At 40.1% G+C, this 22,000-nt stretch overlaps 1 protein-coding gene across 1 annotated transcript in view; it reads left to right on the plus strand.

Annotated features, from left to right (window-relative positions):
- CFAP58 (cilia and flagella associated protein 58) overlaps nucleotides 1–21,556 on the plus strand; it is a 57,133-nt gene extending 35,577 nt beyond the window's left edge. The window contains exons 16-18 of the mRNA XM_062000726.1: nucleotides 14,078–14,197; nucleotides 15,677–15,810; nucleotides 21,367–21,556. Of these exons, the coding sequence (XP_061856710.1) occupies nucleotides 14,078–14,197; nucleotides 15,677–15,810; nucleotides 21,367–21,556 (444 nt within the window). The remainder of the gene's footprint in view (nucleotides 1–14,077; nucleotides 14,198–15,676; nucleotides 15,811–21,366) is intronic.
- The last annotated feature ends 444 nt before the right edge of the window (nucleotides 21,557–22,000 follow it).

Here is a 22,000-nt window from a genome sequence, read left to right on the forward strand (position 1 = left end):
ACATGGACAACTGTAGAAAATAAAATTAAAGGTTTGCTTTAGTTTATTTATGTCCTAGATTAGCCTTCGAGTCAGTGTTAGACTTTGGAAAGGCTTTATTGTCTTTTTAAATGTGCCTGTTATGCCAAAGACATGAAGGAAAATCCTTGTTTGATTTCATTTGTGTTTAACTTGGCTTTTGGCAGAAAGAATCCTACACAGTTTGTGTGTTTTGTCTAGCTGTTTTTTTTCTCAATGGTCTTTTAAGTAAAAGCTGGTTTATGGAGGGAACAACATTTAGGGGAAATTTTTGCTAAGTAAGGATTACAGTATATAGATTAATGTGGAAAAGCATCTGCTTGTTTTAACAGCCTCTGATGGGTATTTGATCACATGCTTTTTATTAACTTCTTCACTATTTCTCACCTGTTAGTTGTTTAAAAATGATGCAGCTGTAAAAGGATGCTACAATCCATGCTATGTGATTAACAGAATGATTCGCCACTTTTCAGTTAGAAAATTTTGATTGCTGACAGTACAGGAAGAACCCAGCTTGACTCTAAAATCCTGTATAAAAATATCTCTTAACCTGTCAGCAGGGCACATTTTATGTATCAGACATTTGCTGAAAGGCGTTGAATATGCAACATGATGAATGTTGTTTTTCTAGAATGATTTTTCAGTGTAGAACACTTTAACAAAGGTGTAGAAATACGCCCTATGTTACAGATATTATTAAACTCTTTTCTTGTTTCTGATATACCTGTGCCCTGTAGCCATGGCATCTTGGGTTGTAACCTATCAGCTCTCACACACCAAAGTGTGGGCATCCTGAGACTTTGAAGACCGCTGCAAAACAAGTGGTTATACTTTCTCCTTGAACTCAGGCATTCTCACAGTTGTGAGCTTCTGTGCTGATGAAAAATGCTGTCTTAAGAGTCACATCTAAAGCCAAGGTCTTGAATGCTTACAGTCAACAAAAATCCAGTGGCATTTTTGCCAAACATGGGAAATGTTACTTCAGGGCTAGCCAACTTCGTGTTTGAATCATTACCTTCCTTCTGAATTTGTGTGGTTAAAAGATTCAGCATTTTTGTTGCTGTTTTCTGAACCATTGAGCAATACTGCAGGGCTTTCAGGAGAAATATGTTGTGTGTTAACCTGGGGATTTCAACGATGGGTGAAGGTCTTTGTGAAGACACATGGTATGAACAAAATGTGTTGTATGGCCATAAGGTATAATTATTCATCAACAGCAATACTCTACTGTACAAATCTTGACTGCAAAAACAACTACTTACTTACTTTACATATGGGGCAAATCCTTCCCATGACCAAAGCGCTCCTGCTCACTGAACGGTGATGCAGTAAACCTGCAATGCCATGTATTACCTGGTGTAAGATCAGGGTGGTTTTAGAACCTTATCCCATTAAAAGTGAATTGTATGCTGCTTTATTTCTTTCAAATTTAGTTATTTCTCTTCAGAATGAACTCCTCTAATTTGATTTTGTGTCTGACTGAGCTGAATTTTATTCAGCTGCATGTCTTGGAACGTATAACAGTGGGAAGATTCACATTGTGTGTCAGTTACCACCATTGTCAGTCATCTCAGAAGGCTGTTTGTAAATGTAAGAGAGAGATGTGCAACCAAGATTATTTGTGGAGTGAGGCAAAGGCAAATTATCTCATTTAAGCCTTGTATGAAGTAGTGAAAGTGGTTTTTTTCCATACATATATCTTTTAAGTCACTATTATTTTAAGTTGCCAACAATCAAAGACCAAGACTGGGCAGTCAGGATGAGATGCTTCCAGACTGTTACCATCTTGAGCTCATAGTTTCAAAGAGTGCAAGGGCAAAAGACATGATTAGCTCATATATCTGACTCAGAGATTGCAGCCAGATAACACCCACATGTCCTTGTATTGAGCCAAGTTTTGAGCTAAGTTTCAATCCCCCCAAAGAACTGACGGTCCCACTGACAGAGAGTAGGAGGAGTAGAGGGGATGCTGCTGTCTCCAGTATAAATCAGCAGAGTTTCATTTCAGGTATTCTGAGATACAGGGAGGAGTGAGCGAAAGAGACTTTCTCTGTGACCTTGGGCAGCTTGCTTAGCTTTTTCATGCCTCACATCAAGTAAAAAAGGGAATAAAATCATCTCCACTCTTATAGTGGGGTGTGAATGAATATATTAGAGACATGACTCAACTCACTAGTAACTATCTAGCTAAACACTCAAAATAGGCAGATGTTTTATTTCATTTGTGCGAACTTGGTAGTAGAGCTGTTCTATCCAAATTGAGGTGCTTGTTGCTATAGTGAACGTATATAACTATCTTTATTTCTCAGAGCTGATACTATACTCTCATAAAGAAATCTGCTTTAGAACAGTGTGTAACCATGTGGGTTTATGCAGGCTGGCAGCTACTGAAATCAAAGTTTTCTCCCAACTAGTGGAGGGGCTTTGAGATTTATTTCCATATATTTATTAACCAAACATTTTCTGCCCATTTGTTATCTAAAATACTGGGGTTTTTTTTTTCAATCTTGTATCCTTTTTGTTCAGCTCAGTTAATGAGACCCTAATCCTTCTGAAAAGAATTTCTTTCTGTAGCTTGGCAGTTTTGTGAAGCATGCTTCTGCTAATCTCTTTATTGCCCTCACATTGCTCACGTAGCTTCTGTTGTACAGCACGTAGTGCAGAGAAGTCTGCTCAGATGTTGAGCAAGAGATTTTTCTCATCGGACAACCTGCAAGGGAAAATAGAATCTAATCCTATTACCTGCATTTGTCTTGGTATTCTTAAGGCCCAGTTCAGTTTTATTCTAGGTATTATCTGCATGTCTTTGATATGGCTGTGATTTACTTTGCCCTCTCAAATTTGGTGTTTATACGTTTTCAGTGCTGAGCACAGATTTTTGTTGTATTTGAGAGTACAACCCTACATATATGTTACATGTAGGGTAAATAGTCTGAGTTGGGGATCTCTTTTGGCAGAATTGTCTATATTTGTAAAAATAACTGCAGTTCACCTCAGGAGACTAATGACTGTAGAATCCCTAAGAGTCTCTTTTGACCTGCCCATTATTGTTTCCCTGTCATCTTGCCTTTAGAGAGATTTTAGCAGAGGTAGTTTGGGAGAGTGCTTTGTACGCACTGAAACTTACAGGTGGACTGCAAAATCCACTGCCAAAATACAATCCTCTCCTTGCTGCTCCTTTATCATTTATATATAAAGTCAGTCTTTTGAAAGGATTTTTTTCCCATTGCAAAATGAAAAGGGAAATTTTCTTTTTGGCTTTTTAGACTTTACTGGGACTTGGCTCTTTTCTCTCTCTATTTCCTGGAGGATTTGACTTCCTCTGGAAGCACTGGATTAATGCCCTGTCTTGCAGCTGAAGCTAGCAGTTCTCTCAGCCCTCAATTAAAGGGGTGAGTATATTGAGCTTTAGGCCTTTTCTATGCTTAAAAGTACTGTTCCTACTAGCAAAAAAGAGTCACTTTTCTGATTTAGCTTATACCAGCTCTTGAATGGCAGACGAGTTTCTTACCAGTATAATTACATCTAATTGCCTAGCTAGTAGCTGGCAAAGGCATGTCAGCACAAAGAAATTGCACCAGTAACTGAGAAAGCTGACAAAACTTCAAATGGTTCCTGATGTGGGGAAAAAAAATGTTCTTCCATGTCCTTATAAAAACCTAATGGTTGTTATGTATAGTAAGGAAGAGCAGGGAGAGAAAAAAGCACCTGCCGGAGTGTGGTTTATGAGTTTATGACCCCAGTTCTAAGTTGGTGTCCAAAATTTCCAAGGGATTTATATTGGAATATAGGAGAAATACAGTAAAGACTCTGGCCTAACATTTACTTTTTGGCTTTCAGCTGGGCATGAATCATAAAGAAAAAGTTTACTTCCCCAGTGCCTTGCAGAGTTCGGCACTGCTGTGCCAAAGGCACACTGTGAGAATTGCCTCCATCTGTAGAAATGAAAAAGTACTGTGGCTGTAACTCATTTCTAACTAGTGATGAACAAAAACTATCTAATTATCAGCATGATATTTTGATGTACAACAGTCTACTGACTTTATGCCATCAAATTCATTTCAGTCCAGTGCCTTGAATCCAATTTGAACTGGAGTCTCCAATGCAGTACAAAGTGACATATAGAGGAACTTAATGCATCGAATCATCCTTCAGGGATACTTTTTCGGATTCTTTCTGTCTTGTACTGTCCTTTTATTTTCCTTTTGTTGTGCTTGAAATGTTGATAGCTGTACTAGGATTTTGGTTGGGGACTGTAACTTTGTAAGTGTTTTGTATTTTAGTGTTGATGTTAAGTGGACGGATTAGTGTCTCGTAGTGATTCTATGCCTGGCAATATGATTTCTCCATACAGTTGGCATTTTTCTAGTGCCTCTTTGTTCTGACACCGATTTATTTTTCCATTTAATTATTCAGTTCAGAAAATCCTGATTGTATATCTAGTGGGATTCTGTAAGTGGAGTAGAACGGCTCACACTGAGCAAATTGTAGGATCATTGTGCTAATTCTCAGTGCAACTTACCTGGGCTTGTGTGCAGTCCTCTGATGATGTAAGAAGTAATCACATCTCATAAGCAGGAAAGATAAGAGTCACCTGTGTGACAGTCTATTGAAGATCCACGTGTCCTCTTGAAAGTTTTGTGTAAGCCTTAAGAATTCAGTAGGGCTTTAGAGGATGTTCAGTTCTTGCCCTTGCTTTCGTCAGAAAGGCGTCGACTTCTATTTCTGCATATTTGGAGTACATTTCCTGGTGCATTAGTTTATTTTAGCCCTTCTAATCTCGGTCCATCTAGAATTAGAAAATGTTCTATGCTACAGAAACTTAGAACACGATAAACCACTCTTAAATACACACTGACATTTACATTCTTTCCCTCCTCCCACATATGTTGTAATTCAAATGGAAGAGAATAAAATCTTCGCAGGAAAATAGCCTTTTTTGGTTATGTTTCTTTAGAATATGTTTATTTAAACAGGGTTTTGAAAATCAGGTAGAAAAGATGCTGATCCCTTTGTTGTCATCAGGTGAAGATAATCAGCTGTCCTTTAGGGTAAGAAAAATTTCCAATAAAAATAGTGCAGGAATTTCTGGCCCTGGGAAATGGGAGGCAAAGCAGATTAGTTAGCAATCAAACAAAACATTTTTGGTGAAGAATTTACTGAATCTTTGTGGAACTATATTGCCCTCATAAACAAAACAAACTTCCCATGAGAAATGGTTTTGGACAGGAGCAAGGTGCAAATTTATTTGAGAAATGAGACGAAGATGAAAATAACTTCTGGGGGTCTGCACCATTTTTGGCTGCTCTAATTGTGTTTTAGCCAGAAATATTCAGATGCCATCTAGAGAGATGAGGAAGCTGCAGGTGGAATTAAAATCTCTTGGGGTTTATAGCTGGCAAACACACATGAATGTGTGATCTGTTTTTAAAGCTTTCTGGGAGAATTGATATCTTGAGTTTGAGCTTGAAAGAGAACTCTAGTGGGTCATCAGATGCCATCCCTCCACATCGTGCAAGATTGATTTAATTACACAAATACTATCCTTGATAGATGAATGTCAAGTACAGATTTGTTTCCTGCATTCTAATACAGGTGCTCCCAGTCCAAGAATTTTTGCATGCATGAAGAGATTGTTTGCTTGAAGTATATTGTAGTTGATGGTTGTGACTTGTCTCCCATGCTTCTAACCTGCTGCTGTAGTCTAGCCCTGGTGCTCCTGAAAAGCAAGGAGCAGAGATATTGGCTTACTCAGCATGGTGGTGCTGGGAGCTTTGAGAGTCTGAGTTTCATTTCTGTGTCTCTTCGAGGAATTTTAGTGAACTTCGGCAATTCATGTAGCAGCTCTTTGTATCCCGACCTCTTGAAGAATGAGAAGATGGTCACTGCCCTGACTGGAAGCAGTACTTCTGCTTAAGTACATTAAAGACTTAACAGCATCCAGATACTGAAAGGAAGAGGCAGTGTAAGTAACCAAGGAACATCGCTGTTATGTCTAATCTGCATCAGAAAAGCACAAACAGTGAACACTGAAGTATTTTATTCAAATGTGTTACATCTAGCTTGAACCCATAAATCCTGAGCATGGATAGCTTCTGTCATAAGACTGAAAACATTTTGTAAAATGCCCCATTCCTAAAATTCTTACTCAGTCAAAATTGCCATTAATTTCAGCGACAGTTCTCTAGCATAAAGCTTGAGTAAAAAGTTCAGGAGTTGTTCCAGTAAGTAACAAATAACAACTGAAAACAAACTTGTTTACTTCTCATTCCTGTATTCAGCATGTATCTGGGAAGGAAATAAATCTGCTGCGCACCCCAGGGTAAAGTATATTAATCAACTAGTTATCTTGTTAAGGGAAAGTAAATGACTCGCTGTGCTGACTGAATACATTGCGATGCGTGAGCTTTGCAATGCTGTTAGCAATCCGATACTGACTGTCAGCTATCCAGGAGCTGCTGGAGAATTTAAAATACTGGAGGAATGCAACAGCAGTGTAGCAATATGTTCACAAGCCCCTATCATACAGCGTGGCCCAGAGCCAGCTGGGAATCTTTATTATTCAGGTGTATCCTTTGGCAGGCATTCTTCCGTTGAGCCGAGGATGCTCTGCTCTTCCCTCAGCAGCAAGATATGGACAATCTACAGCATCCCATTCAGTGATGGATTATTATTTTGTATGATAGTTGCAACAATAACAAAACCCAACAAAAAAAGAGACATTCCACGGGGACAGAATAGATTTTATCAATCTCAAGTCAGTTATTTTCATTCATTGTGAATGGTGCTGATGTTGAGAAACAACATGCAGAAAGATGCAGCAGCACTAAGGCTGTTTGGGGGAATTAGAGACAGAATCCCTGTGTGTCGTGGTGTTTTTTAATAAAAAACAATAGCTTAAATTGGAAACGTGAGGCCAGACACAGGTATAGAAAGTATCCCATTCTTTCTTTCTTCATTCCAAGACAGCCAGATATGAGCTGCCAAGTGCACAGGAACCCTGCGCAGGGAGACTCTGCCAAGCAGCGTACGTCAGTCAGCCAGTTGCTCCACATCCTTTAGGCTCAGAGCACAAATCCTCCCATGCCTGTCTTAGTAGATATAGCTGTAATCTTTTACAGGGGATGGCACAGTTGGGCACAGCACTTGTCTTTACATGAAAATTAGGATTCCCTCTCATTCCCTTTCCTTTAGTCCTGTTTCTGTTTGTCTGAATTCTGTTTGCCTCAAGAAGCAGGAAAAGGAAGCTGAAACAGAACTCCTCAAAGGATAGCAGAGGGTCAGCTCTGATTACAGTGAGTCTGAAGGAAGTCATATATTAAAACATTCATGATTTCAGAATTGCTCTGTGTGTTTCTTAGATCTACTGTTATTTCTTAATAGGTTGTGAATTGTAACAGGAAACCACTCTCTCTTCCCCGAGGTACTTGGCATATTCAGGGAAGCTCTGCTATCCTGTCAGAAAGATGTATGTAGGCTTTGCTGCCTTGTTAGACAGGTATTTGTAGGTTTAAGTGGTGGCTTGACTTTGAGACAGCTGTTCAGAGGTACCAATTCCAGAACACCAAAAGGACTTGAAGCTAAAGCGCCCTCATCTTTCAGGCAAATCTAAGGATCTAAGTCAAGCAGGCAATTAAAGAGATATAGGTGCCTAACTTGTAGGTAGGTATTTCTAGAAGCAGCTCAGCAGTTTCTCTGACCCTTTGAGGTCATCTGTCAGATCAGTCAGAAGTGAGAGCAGAAGCTGGGAATCTCCATCCCAAGCCTCTACCTGTAGGAACAGCTAGTCATTAACTGCAGAGCTGTGGTAATTCACCTTTGATTTATCTGAAATTTTAAAGATCTAAATGGTTATTGAATAGCTAAAATACATGCTGTTACACTGGTGTTAAGATACAGAGGTTTTAAGTCAAATAGTCTACATTTCAAGAGAAGATTTTTTTTCAGCTTGAAACACTATATAGTAATTATTAGCCAGTGAAATGTCTCTCATTGTTTGCTTTGTAGACTTATTCACTTAGAATATTTAGATTCCTTGTTGATAAGATTTGTATCAGCCCCTGAATCTCCTCCAGGACACTTTAAGACAAGCTGCTACTAGAATGTGAAACAAAGGTTTGTTTAAAGCTCTTTTCAGCCCAACTGTCAAGCTGCAGGCACTGTGGAAATAGATGGAATATTTACATCAATCCCTGCAGTGTAAAGGGTAATTCTCACCTTCAAGGAACAGCTTACTTTTCTTTTGTGTGTATATGTGTGCATGTGTGTTGCTGTTCACACATACAGAAGAGCAGGGGATAATGAATTGATGGTCTTCTGCGATGTAAAATTTAAACCATCTGATTAATGATTTTATAAACTTTTGTGTAATGTTAATAGTAAAAAGGCAATTGCAGCTGTCATTTCAGCAAGAGGCATGCATCTATGCCATTTTCTTTTGATAGATTATCCTTCTGTCTTAGAGTTCAGAAATCAAAAGGGGTGCAGGATATGTAATGTACTTGTCCATTTGGAAAAAAACTCCTCCATTTTCCACTACGCTTCCTAAGAAAGACACAATAATACCAGTATCTAGCAATAATAACACCAAAAATAATAAGTTGCAATTGCACTTCAGCTGGAAACATTTGTACTTTGTTGTTTCTGGAAGATGGTAATAATGCAATATTCAGCTCTTACTGTTATAAAGAAAGAGTCAAGGGTGAAGACCTTAAAAGATGCTCTAAGGTGTTTTTTCCTATCTCATTAAGCTGTTGTGAAATACCAGTCAGTTTGGTACAGTCTGCTCTATACCAAAGGAAACAGATTTGCTCTTGAGAAGCATTATTATCAATTGGAGGGATAACTCATAAGATGAGTTTCTTTTAACTCCATGTAGAGTGGTGCTAATTTCACCAAAGAAGGGGAGATTATCCCAGCCTTTCCTTCTAGCTGGTGGCAGCTAGAGAGAGAAAAGCCAAAGCATCTCAGGCAGTGTTGGAATTTTCACATTGTGAATGGGCATCAGTGCCCTGTTTCAAACCTGAATTAATTTACCCAATAAAAACTTCACATTGGATGGTTAGAAGAAGATCTAGATGAGGCTGAAATCAAGCTGTTCTAGGGAACTGCACGCTTGCAAAGGTGTTTGCTGACGGATGTGGAATAGACAAGAAAGAGCAGGAGCTTTTGAAAAGTGCTTATTGAGAAAGTTTGTACTACCTGTTTCTCTCAGTGCTCGAGGCAACGTTCTTCTATTATTATAAAATCTGTGAAGGTTACCATATGCTAATTTTTTCTACACCTCATAAAACTTTTAATCATAGATATCCTTACCAACAGCTCCTGTGTTGGGTATACACATGTACACAATAAATGTGCAACTTACTGAGGTAAAATAGCTGTAACTAGAAGTGTACATCTATGTATGTATTAATCCAGATTTCAGTGTCCTTTCTAACACTCCTGAAAAAGGATCACAACCCCTTAAGGATGCTCTGCTGCTGCATGGCATCGTAAACAAAATGGCCCTGGAGTTCAGCATAGTGCTGACATTTTGGTTATAATGCCAATAAACAAGAAACCCCCAGTGGCACGTTGACTGACTTGTTTTCCTCACCAAAGCTATGAGGAACTGTAGTGTGCTTATAGTTCCTGTATTGCTTTCTGTGCTTCACTAATTAAAATAGGGAGCTTTAGCTAGGTTAAATGTTTGGGGGCTTGTCACCATACACTACATTGCACGTTTCTGCTCTACGCCTTTGTCTTATCGGGTTTTTTCTTTAGCTCAGTTGCTGAAGACAAGAGCTAACATAAATGAGTAACACCCGAGTCAAAGGCTTTGAGATTGTTTGTGTTGGTTGTTTTGTTGATTTTTTTTTAAAATAATTTATGTGATAGAAAGCTCTTGGTGCACAGTAGGATTTTTGTGGGTCTGGTGAGGAAGGCTGTTGGCTTGCTGCTCTGCCAGGTAAATTTGTTGAATTATCTGCTTGGAAAGACAAGCTGATAAAAATGAGGCAGCTGGGACTTCATGACTTAGTTGTGCTGTAAATACATCTTCATTAAACATATGGCCATCCATTATCTCTGGCACAGTGTGATACCTGGGGCTAACAAGATAGGTCATTCCAGGAATTTCCTGGTGTCATGGTGAGAGAGGAAATGACATGAAATGGAGCCACATCTTTAGAGCTAATACCAAGTGTATTGGTCTATCCCAGCATTAGTGACCGCTCCTCACTCCTTGTCAAAGCAGCAAAATGCTGTGGTGTCACTTTAGGGATGTGTCTGGTGGTGCTGATGGTCCCTCTGGCAGCAAAAACCAAGCAATTGGGGCTGTGCTGGTCAGTAGCAATAGCTTCTTTTGAAGTGAGACTGTGGTGGCAAAAGTGATTTTTCTTGCTGTAGACCGAGCCAACTTGTGACTACTTGGTCCCGAAGAATCAGTTTAATTTTGCCAAACACCAGCTGGACCTTTGCAGAAGAAAATGATTTTTTCTCAAATCAATGGAGAGCAAGCAGGCAGGAGATTCTGGCTGAGCGAGCAGCTAGTTAGATTTAAAAGGAAGTGCACTCAGCTCCCCACCCTTCACCTCCAAATTAATGGGTGAGAGACTTAGGGATACAGAAACTTATCTTCATGGCCGAGCCTAAAGGCAGATCTGTGGGCTCCTTGGAGCTCTCCTGAAAAACAAATCTGAGACAGGAAAGGCTGTTCTAAAAATAAAGTGGAGTTTTATTAGCACCTTTTTTACAGCAGGTATTCACAGAGGTGCTGAAATTCTCTTTGGAGTGTGTGAAATTTGAGCATAACCCTCAATCTGAGTCTCCCAGTGTGCCTTACATACACAATATGAATGTGCCCTCATCTCTCCACCATCAGCTTGGCTTAGTTTATGTCACAAACCAGTAAAGCTGGTTGATACTATTGGCTCAGTCCTGCAGTCAAACACCTGCCGAATTCCATGTGAATTTTGCCATGGGAAGGATCAAATAAAAAGCTTTGGTACCAGTCTAGATCTGATCTGAAGACACAACTGTTTCTTTTACTGATGAAGGCTTAACAGCATGAAAATACGGAGAGATCTGATGGATCTTCCTTCATCTTCTCAAGAAAACAGTACCTTGCAGAGTGTTTGTGACTTGAGGTTCTTTTCATCTCAAAAACGTGTAACTCTGGGAAGACAGACGTTGTGATTGCAGCCTGACATGAGGACAGAGGAGAGTGTGAAGGAAGCCAATTTGGGACAAGCCAACAAAATGCATCTTACACAGGCTGTACTGAATTGATTTAGTCCTGCCCAACAAGTGTAGGATTTCGGGGATCTTTCTCTCTAACCTCATCTGCCCAGCCACCAACAGAAATAAACGTTTACTAACTTCTACTTTGGTCACAGTAGCATCAACTGACTTCCAACAGGCACCAAACACATCAGCTTACCCTCTTGTTTTTGAATTACTGCTACACCACTGACTTAAGAGTTCCTTGTCAGTGCCAGGATACCTCCTCACCATCCAGCCCCATTAGTTTTAAGGAACGTGCATGCATTTTACTTGTTTCCAAAACACAAAGATCCATCTTCTGGGGGTATTAATTTATGCACTGCAACTGAAAGCTACTTGGAGTGCAACTCGCACATCAGACAACCCTACAGGTCTTTCTGCACGTTCTATGCTGTATCTGATAGCTGGCTATTTGTAAGATATCTGCGTGTAATACACATTGCACAGCTTGTCTGTCCTTTGAATATGGATAAAGTACCATAGAAGCCAAAGTTTTTCTTTATTTGTCCTGATTTTTTTCTCTCCTGGACACACCTGATTTCTTGTATGTAGAGATAAAAATACCTGCTGCAAGCAATGGATATATGGTGGTAGTATGACATGTACTTTGTGACTGACTTAAGTTTACTCTGGTGGTTGCCATTTTAAAATGGATTGAAATTAATTGATGTTTTGAATTGAGGGTTTTTTTTTTTGCATGCTGGTGTAAAATGGTAGAAACTATAGAAATGCCAACCTGTGAATACAAACTTGTGCTGATGAGGAAAGAAATATCCAGGTTTTTCTTTTAATGTTTTGCTGACATATGGTGCTTCTAACCCAGTGACAAATTAATTGACTAGATGCAAAAGAGATGGACGGTGCTGAGCAAGGAAGGACAGGATACGCATTATAAGACAGCTGGTTCTGCCTTTGTTGGATTATGGAGACAATATACATCGGACAGCTAACGAGTCTCTGTTGCATAAGATAGATTCTCCTTATAATAGAATTGCACACTTTGTCTCTAAATGGGGTTATTATACACACCATTGCACAATGTTTGAAGAGCTTGGTTGGCCTTTGTAGAGGGTTAGGAGAGAAATAAATTGGAAAACAATTGCACGTAAGACCTTCAATCCATCAGCTACTCCATATTTATCCCAATTGCCATTACACTCTTCCAAAATACAAATCTGTGATACGTTCAGGGCTGGAACATTAGTACTGACCGGCTAGATTTTGACGTGGCAGATTTTTCTTTTGCTATTGTTTTTAACTTGCAGTACAATCGTGCTACCTCAGACAGAAGAGGTGGTAGTGGAAACCACTTCCAGTGACATAACAACTGTCTGCTGAGTGTGACTTGGCAATTTAACTTTTGCCCCAATGCACACTTCAGTCTGAATCTCAGGAGGTTTTGATTTTTCCAGAGATAGTCCCGAGGAAGATTTCCTTATAAACAAAGTTGTTCAAAGTTTAGGGGCAATTCTTGCAAAAGTAATTTATGATGTGAAGTGCTTCCATTTTTTGGATCTCAACTTGTGACCATTATAGCGCACGATTTTCAGAAAATGCTGAGGTCCAAAACCTCTGGACTCCTTCTGCTCCTGAAGACTGGTCATCCAGAATTTTACATCTTCAAAATGACAAGTCCTAGCTCAACCACTGAGAGAAGCCAAATATAGCAATTCTAGGTGATGTGATGGCACTGTTTTCCACATGGGTGGAATAATTCTGTTGTAAGAGTTGTAAACAGAGCTTATAAAAAGGACAGCAAAAAAGGATTTTTTTTCTAAAGCCAGTATAAGTAGTCACCCACCCTACCTCCTGCTTGGCATTTTTGCATTTGGCATCTTGAGGTAAACTTTTTGTTTGCTAGTCCAACTTTCAGTCAGATAACCTTCCTTTTTAATTCCAGCTCTCCAGGTAGCAGACAAAGATGAGATCTCCCTATACAATGTTAAATAATAATAATCTTAGTCTGACAGGGTAGATACTAAGAATATTGTAATGTGCAAAGCTATGAAGGTCGCTTTATTCAGAGCTTTATTCCTCACAACACAGCTGAAAGCAGCACTGCAGTACAGGAAGCTATAAGTGGTACCGTGACGTGGTTTCTGTTTCAAGCATGGCTATATCTAATTCCCACAAGTATACTGTTCCAACATGAAGGAAGAGGAGACATGTGACTAAGAAACATTGTTTGGTAGTAATGGTGCTAGTCATAGTTGTTACCATTTATACTTTCTCTCCCTTTCCCAGAGCCCCTGCAGCTAAACCAAAAGGTTATATATATATATATATATGTATATATATTTATGTATACATGTGCTTTGCAGGATTTTCCTTAGAAGAAGAAGTTATTTTTTTGTATACTCCAAGCCTGACATTTCTCTAGCCTGCTCACATCCTGTTGGGTAAAGCTGTGATCCTTAATGTATGGCAATATGGCTCATAAGAAGAAAAATTGCAAGAAGCACAGTTACCAGTAATTAATTTCCACCCCCCGGATGCTCTTCCAGTGACGGTTTCATGTTCTCTGTGGTAGAGCATGCTCACTCATGACAGCGTTTAAGAGGATTTCATTCGTGATTTGAAGAAGCTGGATGTTTCTCTCAATGAGCTCTCCCACTGCTATCACAACAACTTTAAATACCTTATGGCTGGTGAGGAGAGACTGACACACAGGCAGATTTGTTTCTGCAAATATCTTCCCAATTGAGTTGTGTTTTTCAGCGAGGTCGATTTCATCACAGGTTACGCTGCTGCTATAGTAATTGTATAAGAGCTCTTCCTCTCGTCTTTTCCTTAGGAGAAGGAGAAGATGTACGTGGAACTGAAGCTTGTCTTGGCCCGGCGGCCTGGACCTGAAGCCGCAGAACAGTTGCAGCTGTACCGGCACACTCTCCGAGAGAAGACTAAGCAACTGAAAGTAAGAGATACCCTCTGCCTCTGGCTGAGGGGCTGCCAGGGTTGCAGACCAACTTCACTGAACAGTGCACAAACCTTAATATAGTAAATCGGGAAAATAAGATTAATATTGCATCTCCCCTCCTTTTTTTTTCCATATTATATTAGTTTCATTAAAATGTAGGAAAAATCTTATTAGAATATGAGCAGGACAATGCTCTAACTGCTTTTTGTGCATGGACATTCTGGGATGCTCTCAGATTTCCATTGAGCTTATTCTCCTTTTTTCTTGAACTGTTAAGATCTTTAATAAGCAAATCAAAGCCATTTAGTTTTCTTTTTAACAAACTGGTGGGAATGCATTGAGATTCCTGTCTTAAAGTCTTGTCATTTCTTTTGTAATGCATATGCACATATAAGACAACTTTTTTAGGGATGTCAGGAGTAACCTGTCCTAGCTCCTTGTCACTAGAAAGAAGGATTTACTGAGTCTGAAGGAATCTTGTGGGAAGCTTTGAAAGCATGATATTAAGAAGTGATTCTTTGATAGAATAAGCTGATCTTCCCTTGTTCTTGCCTGCGTGAAAGATCAGTCTCCCCAGGAGTTCATCTACTTCTACAGCTTCTCTCTGTTGAAGTCATCATCTCCTGTTCACTGCATCATAATCACGTCTATACTAACCGTGAGGAAAAAAATGCAGGAGCAGATGGGCCCTTAGGAAACAAAGAGGCTGTTATGCAAATCTTAGCTTTCCAGGGAGAAGAAAAACAATGTAGCAAATGTAAAATAGAAGCCAAAGTTTAGCCAAACTGATTGTGATTTGAAGTTTTCCATATGGTTCCCACTTGTCCTTAATGCAGTCAACTGCTACTGCATATTTCAGGGACAATATGCTGTAGTGTACTGGTGTACATGCCATTTTGTGGTGCCAGGTCAAGCTGTTTTCCTTAAAGAAGGAAAACATACTATGCATACTCCTACTTTGTTTAAAGTTTGTTGATTCACATGAAAGCAGCATTGTATTCATTTTTACACTGCCTGGTGCTACTTTGCCCATGTGAATGCAATTACTTCACATAACAAAGTGGATCCCTGTGAATAAAATCCATTATTATTAAATAAACCCCTGCTTTATTATTTTTAAGACCTTAATTTTGGGTTTTCACTCAGATTTGTGTCCCAGAACATTAAGAGCATATACATAGATATATAGGTATAAAAATACATAATAATACCATTCCCATAATGCTTGGATCACATTTTACATGTTCTATTGTGGTTAAATGGCATAGCCTTAATTTTGTAAATTGTCCTTAGGTGAGCAGAGGTTAAACATCATGATAGATAAACATTAAACATCATGATAGAAAATGAGATGTAATGGAAAGTAGTGATGTCTTATATCATCAAACACAAAAGGAAAAAGTGCTTGTAAAAGTACTAACTTATGTGTAAGTGAAACTAACATCTGTTTCTGTATTTTGCCTTTCGATTTTTTAGGTTTTGTCCTCAGAATTGAATATGTATGAATCACAGAGCCAAGAATACAAATATAAAATTGAAAGACTTGCCAACGAGCTTCTGAATGTGAAAAAGAAATACCTGGCTCAGAAACGCAAGGAGCAGCAGGCCAAGTATGGGAAAATAACAGTTTGGTCTGAACAACCTTCTGCAAAAGCTGAATTTTTTTAGCTTTACCTTTTGATCAGAATATGGCCAAATTTGACTGAGGTGATATAATATTGTTGCTTAATTTTCCTGTATGTTATCCTTCATATTAGTTCAATCTGGTCTAGATGTGCCATGATCTAGGGCCAGGACAAGAACATCTAGCAGAGATGTTGCCGACATGTTCTGCCTTCAGTTAAATAATTCATACTGATGAGATGGTGCCCAGAGGACAGAGATTAGTGTCTGGTCTTTCACATAGAATAATTTGGATTGAAAGGCACCTTTAAAATGCAGCTTGTCTACCTGCCTTCCAGTGAGCAAGGACATCTTAAACTAGATCAGGATGCTCAGAGCTCCAGCCAGCCTGACTTTTAATGTTTCCAGTGATGGGGGATCTACCACCTCTCTGGGCAACCATTTCCAGTGCCTTGCTAACCCCATTGTACAAAAATTCTTCCTTATATCTAGTCTAAATTTACCTTCTTTTAGTTTAAAACAATTATCCCTTGTGCTATTGCAACAAGCCCCGCTAAAAAGCTTGTCCCCATATTCCTTATAAGGAACTTCCTTTAATTACTGAAAGGCCACAATAAGGTCTCTCTGGAACCTTCTCTTCTCCAGACTGAACAACCCCAACTCTTGTCTGTCTTTCTTCATAAGAAAGGTGTTCCATTCCTCTCATCATTTTTGTGGCTGTCCTCTGGACCTGCTCCAACAGGTACATGACTTTTGTGTGCTGAGGACTCCAGAGCTGGACACAGTACATCAGAGTGGAGGAGCAGAATCACCTCCCTTAACCTGCTGGCCAGGCTTCTTTTGATGCAGTCCAGGATACTGTTGGCTTTCTGGGCTGCAAGTTCACGTTGCTGGCTCAGGTCCAGTTTTTCATCCATCAAGTTCCAAAGTTCCCAAGTCATTCTTGACATGACTGCTCTCAATCCCTTCATCTCCTAGTCTGTATTGACACCAGCCCAGGTGCAGGATCTTGCACTTGCCCTCATTGAACCTTATGAGGTTCACATGGGCCCATTTCCTGAGCATTGCCAGGTCCTTCTGGGTGGCATTTGCCTCTCAGGTGTGACAATCGCACAGCTCAGCTTGGTGTCATCTGCAGACTTGCTGAGGGTGCCATTGATCCCACTATGTCACTGATGAAGATATTAAACAGTACTTGTGCCAGTATGGACCCCTGAGGGACACCACTTGTCGCTGATCTCCATCTGGACATTTTTGCTGTTCATCTCTACTCTCTGATTGTGACCATCCAACTAATTCCTCATCCACCAAACAGTCCATCCAATTTAGAGACGATATTATGGGAAACCATGTCAGAGGCTTTACAGATGTCCAGATGATGACACTTGTAGCTCTTTCCTTGTCCACTGATATAGTCACTCCTTCATAAAAGGCCACTTGGTTGGTCAAGCAAGACTTACCCTTGATGAAGCCATGCTGGCTGTCTTGAATACCCTCCTTGTCCTCTCTGTGCTTCTAGGAGGATGTGTTCCATGATCTTCCCAGGCACAGAGGTGAGGCTGACAGGTTGGTGGTTCCCAGAGTCCTCCTTTCTATTCTTTTAAAAAGTGAGTGCAATGTTTCCCCTTTTCCAGTCACCAGGTCCTCAAGAATTACGAGGATCTCCATGCATTTTACCAGTTATAATGAGATAACATATGATACAGGGTACAACCTTTCTTCCAATGGCAACTGTGTATTGCTGGTGTAAGAGCAGTGTCATTGTGCTTCCCGAATGCCATAGCTGTGGCTGATGACTGTCCCCTTCTGGCGGCAGCTATCATTGCCAATGGTTGCAGGGAAGAACATTCCCCATTTGATTCTTGTTCCCTTCTTACATCCAGCTGGAGGGAAAGGAGCAATGCTCAGAGTCTGGCTTTGCCAGATGTTTTACCTGTTTGATGGTAGAGCCCAAGAACTTTCCTGTAGGTAGTTGTTGTCTCTCCTTAAACAGTAGTGGTTTGATAGCACCTTCCTTCTCTTCTCAGTCAACTGAGCATTAAACTTCTCCTAGATTAAAATAAAATGATTAGAAAATGAGTAGTTACCCAATTTCTGGTCCATTAAAGTGACCTAATTTGATGAGTCTGAGAGATGAGACTATTGTGATAATGAATCTTTGAGTTAGGATGCCAAAACTGTCAGTCACTTCTGAAAATGGAGTCACTGGACTTTTAAAGATAAGTTTTTTAGATTTCTGCAGTCAGATGACATGATCTGTTACCGGGTTTTTCTGTGTATACCTTTTGTCATTCCACCTCTTTTCATCCTCAGCCTCTCTCTTCCTTACACACTAAAGCCAGCAGTTCTCTATGTTGCTGAATAGAATTCAAAGCTGCCTGTATCTGTTTCTTCCTTAATCATATTTCAGCCAGCAAACAGTTTTGATGACTAATTTAGCAAAATAGTCAGTGATAAACAGTGACTTTTGTCCGTCTGCAAATTGCATAATGTTACCTTAATGTTTAGAATTAGCAACAATTGTGCAGTGCTAATGGCCTTCCTGGAGCTTTAGGATCAATATGTGAGGCTACCATAATGCCTGATAATCCATTTCCAGCAGCTAAGTATCCTCTTCACAATAGTTTTAATGTTTCCATTTTGGGCCCTGCTATCATGTTTCTTTCTCTTCATCAGATGAAAAGAAATTCAGCCGTGTTTTGTTGTTCTATCGTACCTAGAATTAATTCTAGTCATAGCTATTGAAAAAACACAACTCATTAGTGGCATAACTGCTTTAAAGTAATGCAAAAATACTGTGCAAGGGTCTGTTAATCACACAGGATGAATGGAACGTTGTGTTGCAGGTCAATTAGTGCCACATTCATCATGATGTTTATAGGTTCAGGATAGATAGCTGCCATTAGTGCAGCTTGTCAGGTTGTTGTTCTTGTGGGCAGGCATGGCTGTAGTCCCATGACCATGGTGTCTGTGACATCTGTATTTTGGAAGTACCCTCAGATGCTATTAGTGGTGCCTCTGAAGGATGATGACATCACATTGCTCCCACCTCAGGCTCAGAAGCTACCAGAACTATGCTGTCAGCCCTGACTTGCACTTCTCTTGCCTTTGTGGCAGCCAAGATGTGGCCAGGTGCTGGGCTTGGCTCCCCTCTGCCTTCATTGTTTTGTTCCCCATTCAAAATTGATGGACTACATCCTGCTTTGAAGGATATGCACACCCCAGTGCATAACTGGGCATATCAGTCCTGGACAACTGTAGCTTCTGTAGTCTCTAGACTATGCTTTGTGTTACCCAGCGGCAAAGGAAACAACTTTGTACAGCCTTCCTTCTCCAAGCTGCCAGTTGTGTGTGATATGTCTTTTGCCTTCTGCCACAGAGATCCTGTTGCACAGACAAATCCTTCCCCAAGGAGTCCTTCACCCCTGATATACAGCCACTCCACATCACTCCTGCTTCACACTGGGCTGGACAGGCACTGCCTGGTGTGTAGAGGGTAGCCAAAGAATCAGAGCCATTTGATTCCTGCAATCTCAGGTTCCTCCAAATCCCAGCTGACACAAAACCACTGACTTGATCTTTACCAAGCTGGCTAATGTTAACATCATGCCTAAAATAAATGTGGCTGGTTTTGCTAATAAAAAGAGGATCCTGTCAGGACAGTAGCATTAATAGCATTATTGACTACCCTGCTAGGAAAGAGAATTAATTCTCTCAGAAAACCTCACATCAAGATACCATCTAAAACTTCTATTGATTTGCACAAGACAGTTGTGGTTTGTGATTTAAAGTCTTGATACTGAACTAATGCAGCTTTCCATGGTACTGAAGGAATATGAGTGGCAACAGGAGTTCAGCTTTGTTTTGCATTCAAGCTGAAAATCTGCCTTTCAAGATTCTGAGTTGTGAATTTAAAATCCTCCCTTTCTCATCTCAGATTCTGAATGTTGTCTTTCCCAGATGTATTAGGCTTTCTCACTGTTCTCATTCTCTCTTTCTGCTTCTTGCACCCTTTTTTCACTACTTTTCCTAGTTCTAGCACCAGGGTTCCAGTTTGACCTTGATACAGATTGGTGAGAAAACCTGAAGCGTAAATCCACACCACAGACCTGATCCTTCAGTCCTAATATGTAAATAACTGCAATGAGGGATGTCAGTAGTAACTGGGAGGTTTTTCACGTGGCTGCTTGCACATTAATTCTGTGTAACACATTACAGTATTTGGCTGTATAGGATTTTTCATAATGATGAGCACATCTGTTGGTTGTCTCCATGGGAGCATGAAGAAAGAATGAGCATGGACCTTGGATTATTTTCTCTCCCCAGTGTTGGAAGCCCAATAGTTAGATAGGATGAGCCATCTAAATACAGCATGTTAGTTTTTAGTGCTGTCAGCTGGCACATCCATTAGTGCTATGTTGATACAATTAAAACGAGTTATAAGTGAGTTTCACGGTTCGGTTCATTTGTGCCATCTTTTGCCTCTTCTCCCACCTCCATATGGGTTAAATTTGGGAAAGGAAGTATAAGTAGTAATCCTACAGGGTTTCTCTGAACTCCCTCTTCTCTCAACACAGTTATTTCAAGACAAAGGGAAAAGTATCAGTTCCAGGAAGTATTTTCTTTTCCCTTACTGGGGACTGACAAAGGGTGCGAATGTGACAAGGCTAGATTTTGCAAAAGCGTGGTTGCACTCCTGTTTGTGTCTCACTCTAAAAGACTGAAGATAAAAGTAGTGGCACAGACCTCCCTTGTAAGGCCTTGGGACCTCTGCTGGTGTCAGAAACTACTACTTCATAAAGCCCCACTTGGTTAACTTTAAATATCACAAGACTTTTCTCTGAAACCTTCACATGAGGAAACATCACAGTGAGTTTGAAACACTACCCTTTGTATTTGTTTAGCTGTGCTTACCTCACCAACCTCATAAGAGCGGAACCAGCTAACCTGTGTTCCCTCCTCTAAGGCCATCCAATTCAAACCCTCCTGGATCCTCAGATGAAACAGTATCCCGGGGCTATCAGCGCACCCACAGCACACTGTTTGTTTTCTGCAAATGTCACAGGCAGGGTAATTATCACTAGAACTTTGTTAAAATATGAAGACAGATAACACTATTTATTCATTAAAATTCAACAAAGGAAAAATACCTCCCTTTGATGAATGTAGCTGTTTGCTTGAAAGCAGGCATACTCTTGCTAGAATGGGATGGTGATTAGAAATCTGAAGTCACGGAGCTCATGTACAAACTTGCTCTAATGAGGTGCTCTGCCCGTTTTGGGGAGTACAGCACGAAGAGAGCTCATTTAGTTCTAATTTTTAATAATTCCAAACCCCATCAGTAGGCCTGTAATTAGATCCAAACAGACACCTAGTCTTGGCAGTTTAGCCTAACAGGCTTTAATCAACAATTTTTTAATGATCTCTTGATACATGGTTGCATCAAAGAAACTTTGGAGGACACATTTCCTTCGTTTGTAAGCATCACTGGGCTGCAGAATGGAATATGTATTTTCCTTTTCTTTTTTTGTTTCTGTTTAAAGGGAGAAGGAGCGATTCTTGGCTGACACAGCGCCTGAGTTCCCACACCACAGCCCTGATGCTCCTCGCTTCACCGGGGGATCTTTGCTCTCAGCAGACCCCTTCCCAAAGTTTATGGCTAAGGAGCGGACCCATCACATTCCCAGTCCCTTGCTAAACTCTGTTTGTGCTGGGTTATTTCAGAAACTGTAACCTTGAAAGAAGTTCAGAATCAACTTTCCCTCTGAAATCACTGGATTGCCTTCAGGAAAAGGCATTTGATAGTGGAATTAATGTAGTTTTGGTTTATGAACTGATGGTATGATGCCAGCAGAAGCCTGCGCTGGTGTAGCTGAATACTGGAGACCATGCAGATATTTCTGCTTCAAGACTATGTCTCTGTTTAGCTCTATAACACCACAAAATGCCTTAATTTGTAGTTATTTCCCCTTTATCTACCTCTGCTCTAAGCATTCATTCAATTTATCTTCTGACTCAAAGCACCTGAAAGAAATGAGAAAAGGAGAAAAATTAATAGGCTGATGTTTCAAGCCCTACTGAGCAAATGCAAAACAACAAGTCTTGACTTAGATGTACCCATGTAGCAGCTCTTTGTGCAGAAACATAATGGGGTTTATGCAGTGTTTGTTACAGCTG

The sequence above is a fragment of the Colius striatus genome, chromosome 8 (assembly GCF_028858725.1).
Source record: "Colius striatus isolate bColStr4 chromosome 8, bColStr4.1.hap1, whole genome shotgun sequence".
Taxonomy (NCBI): Eukaryota; Metazoa; Chordata; class Aves; order Coliiformes; family Coliidae; genus Colius; species Colius striatus.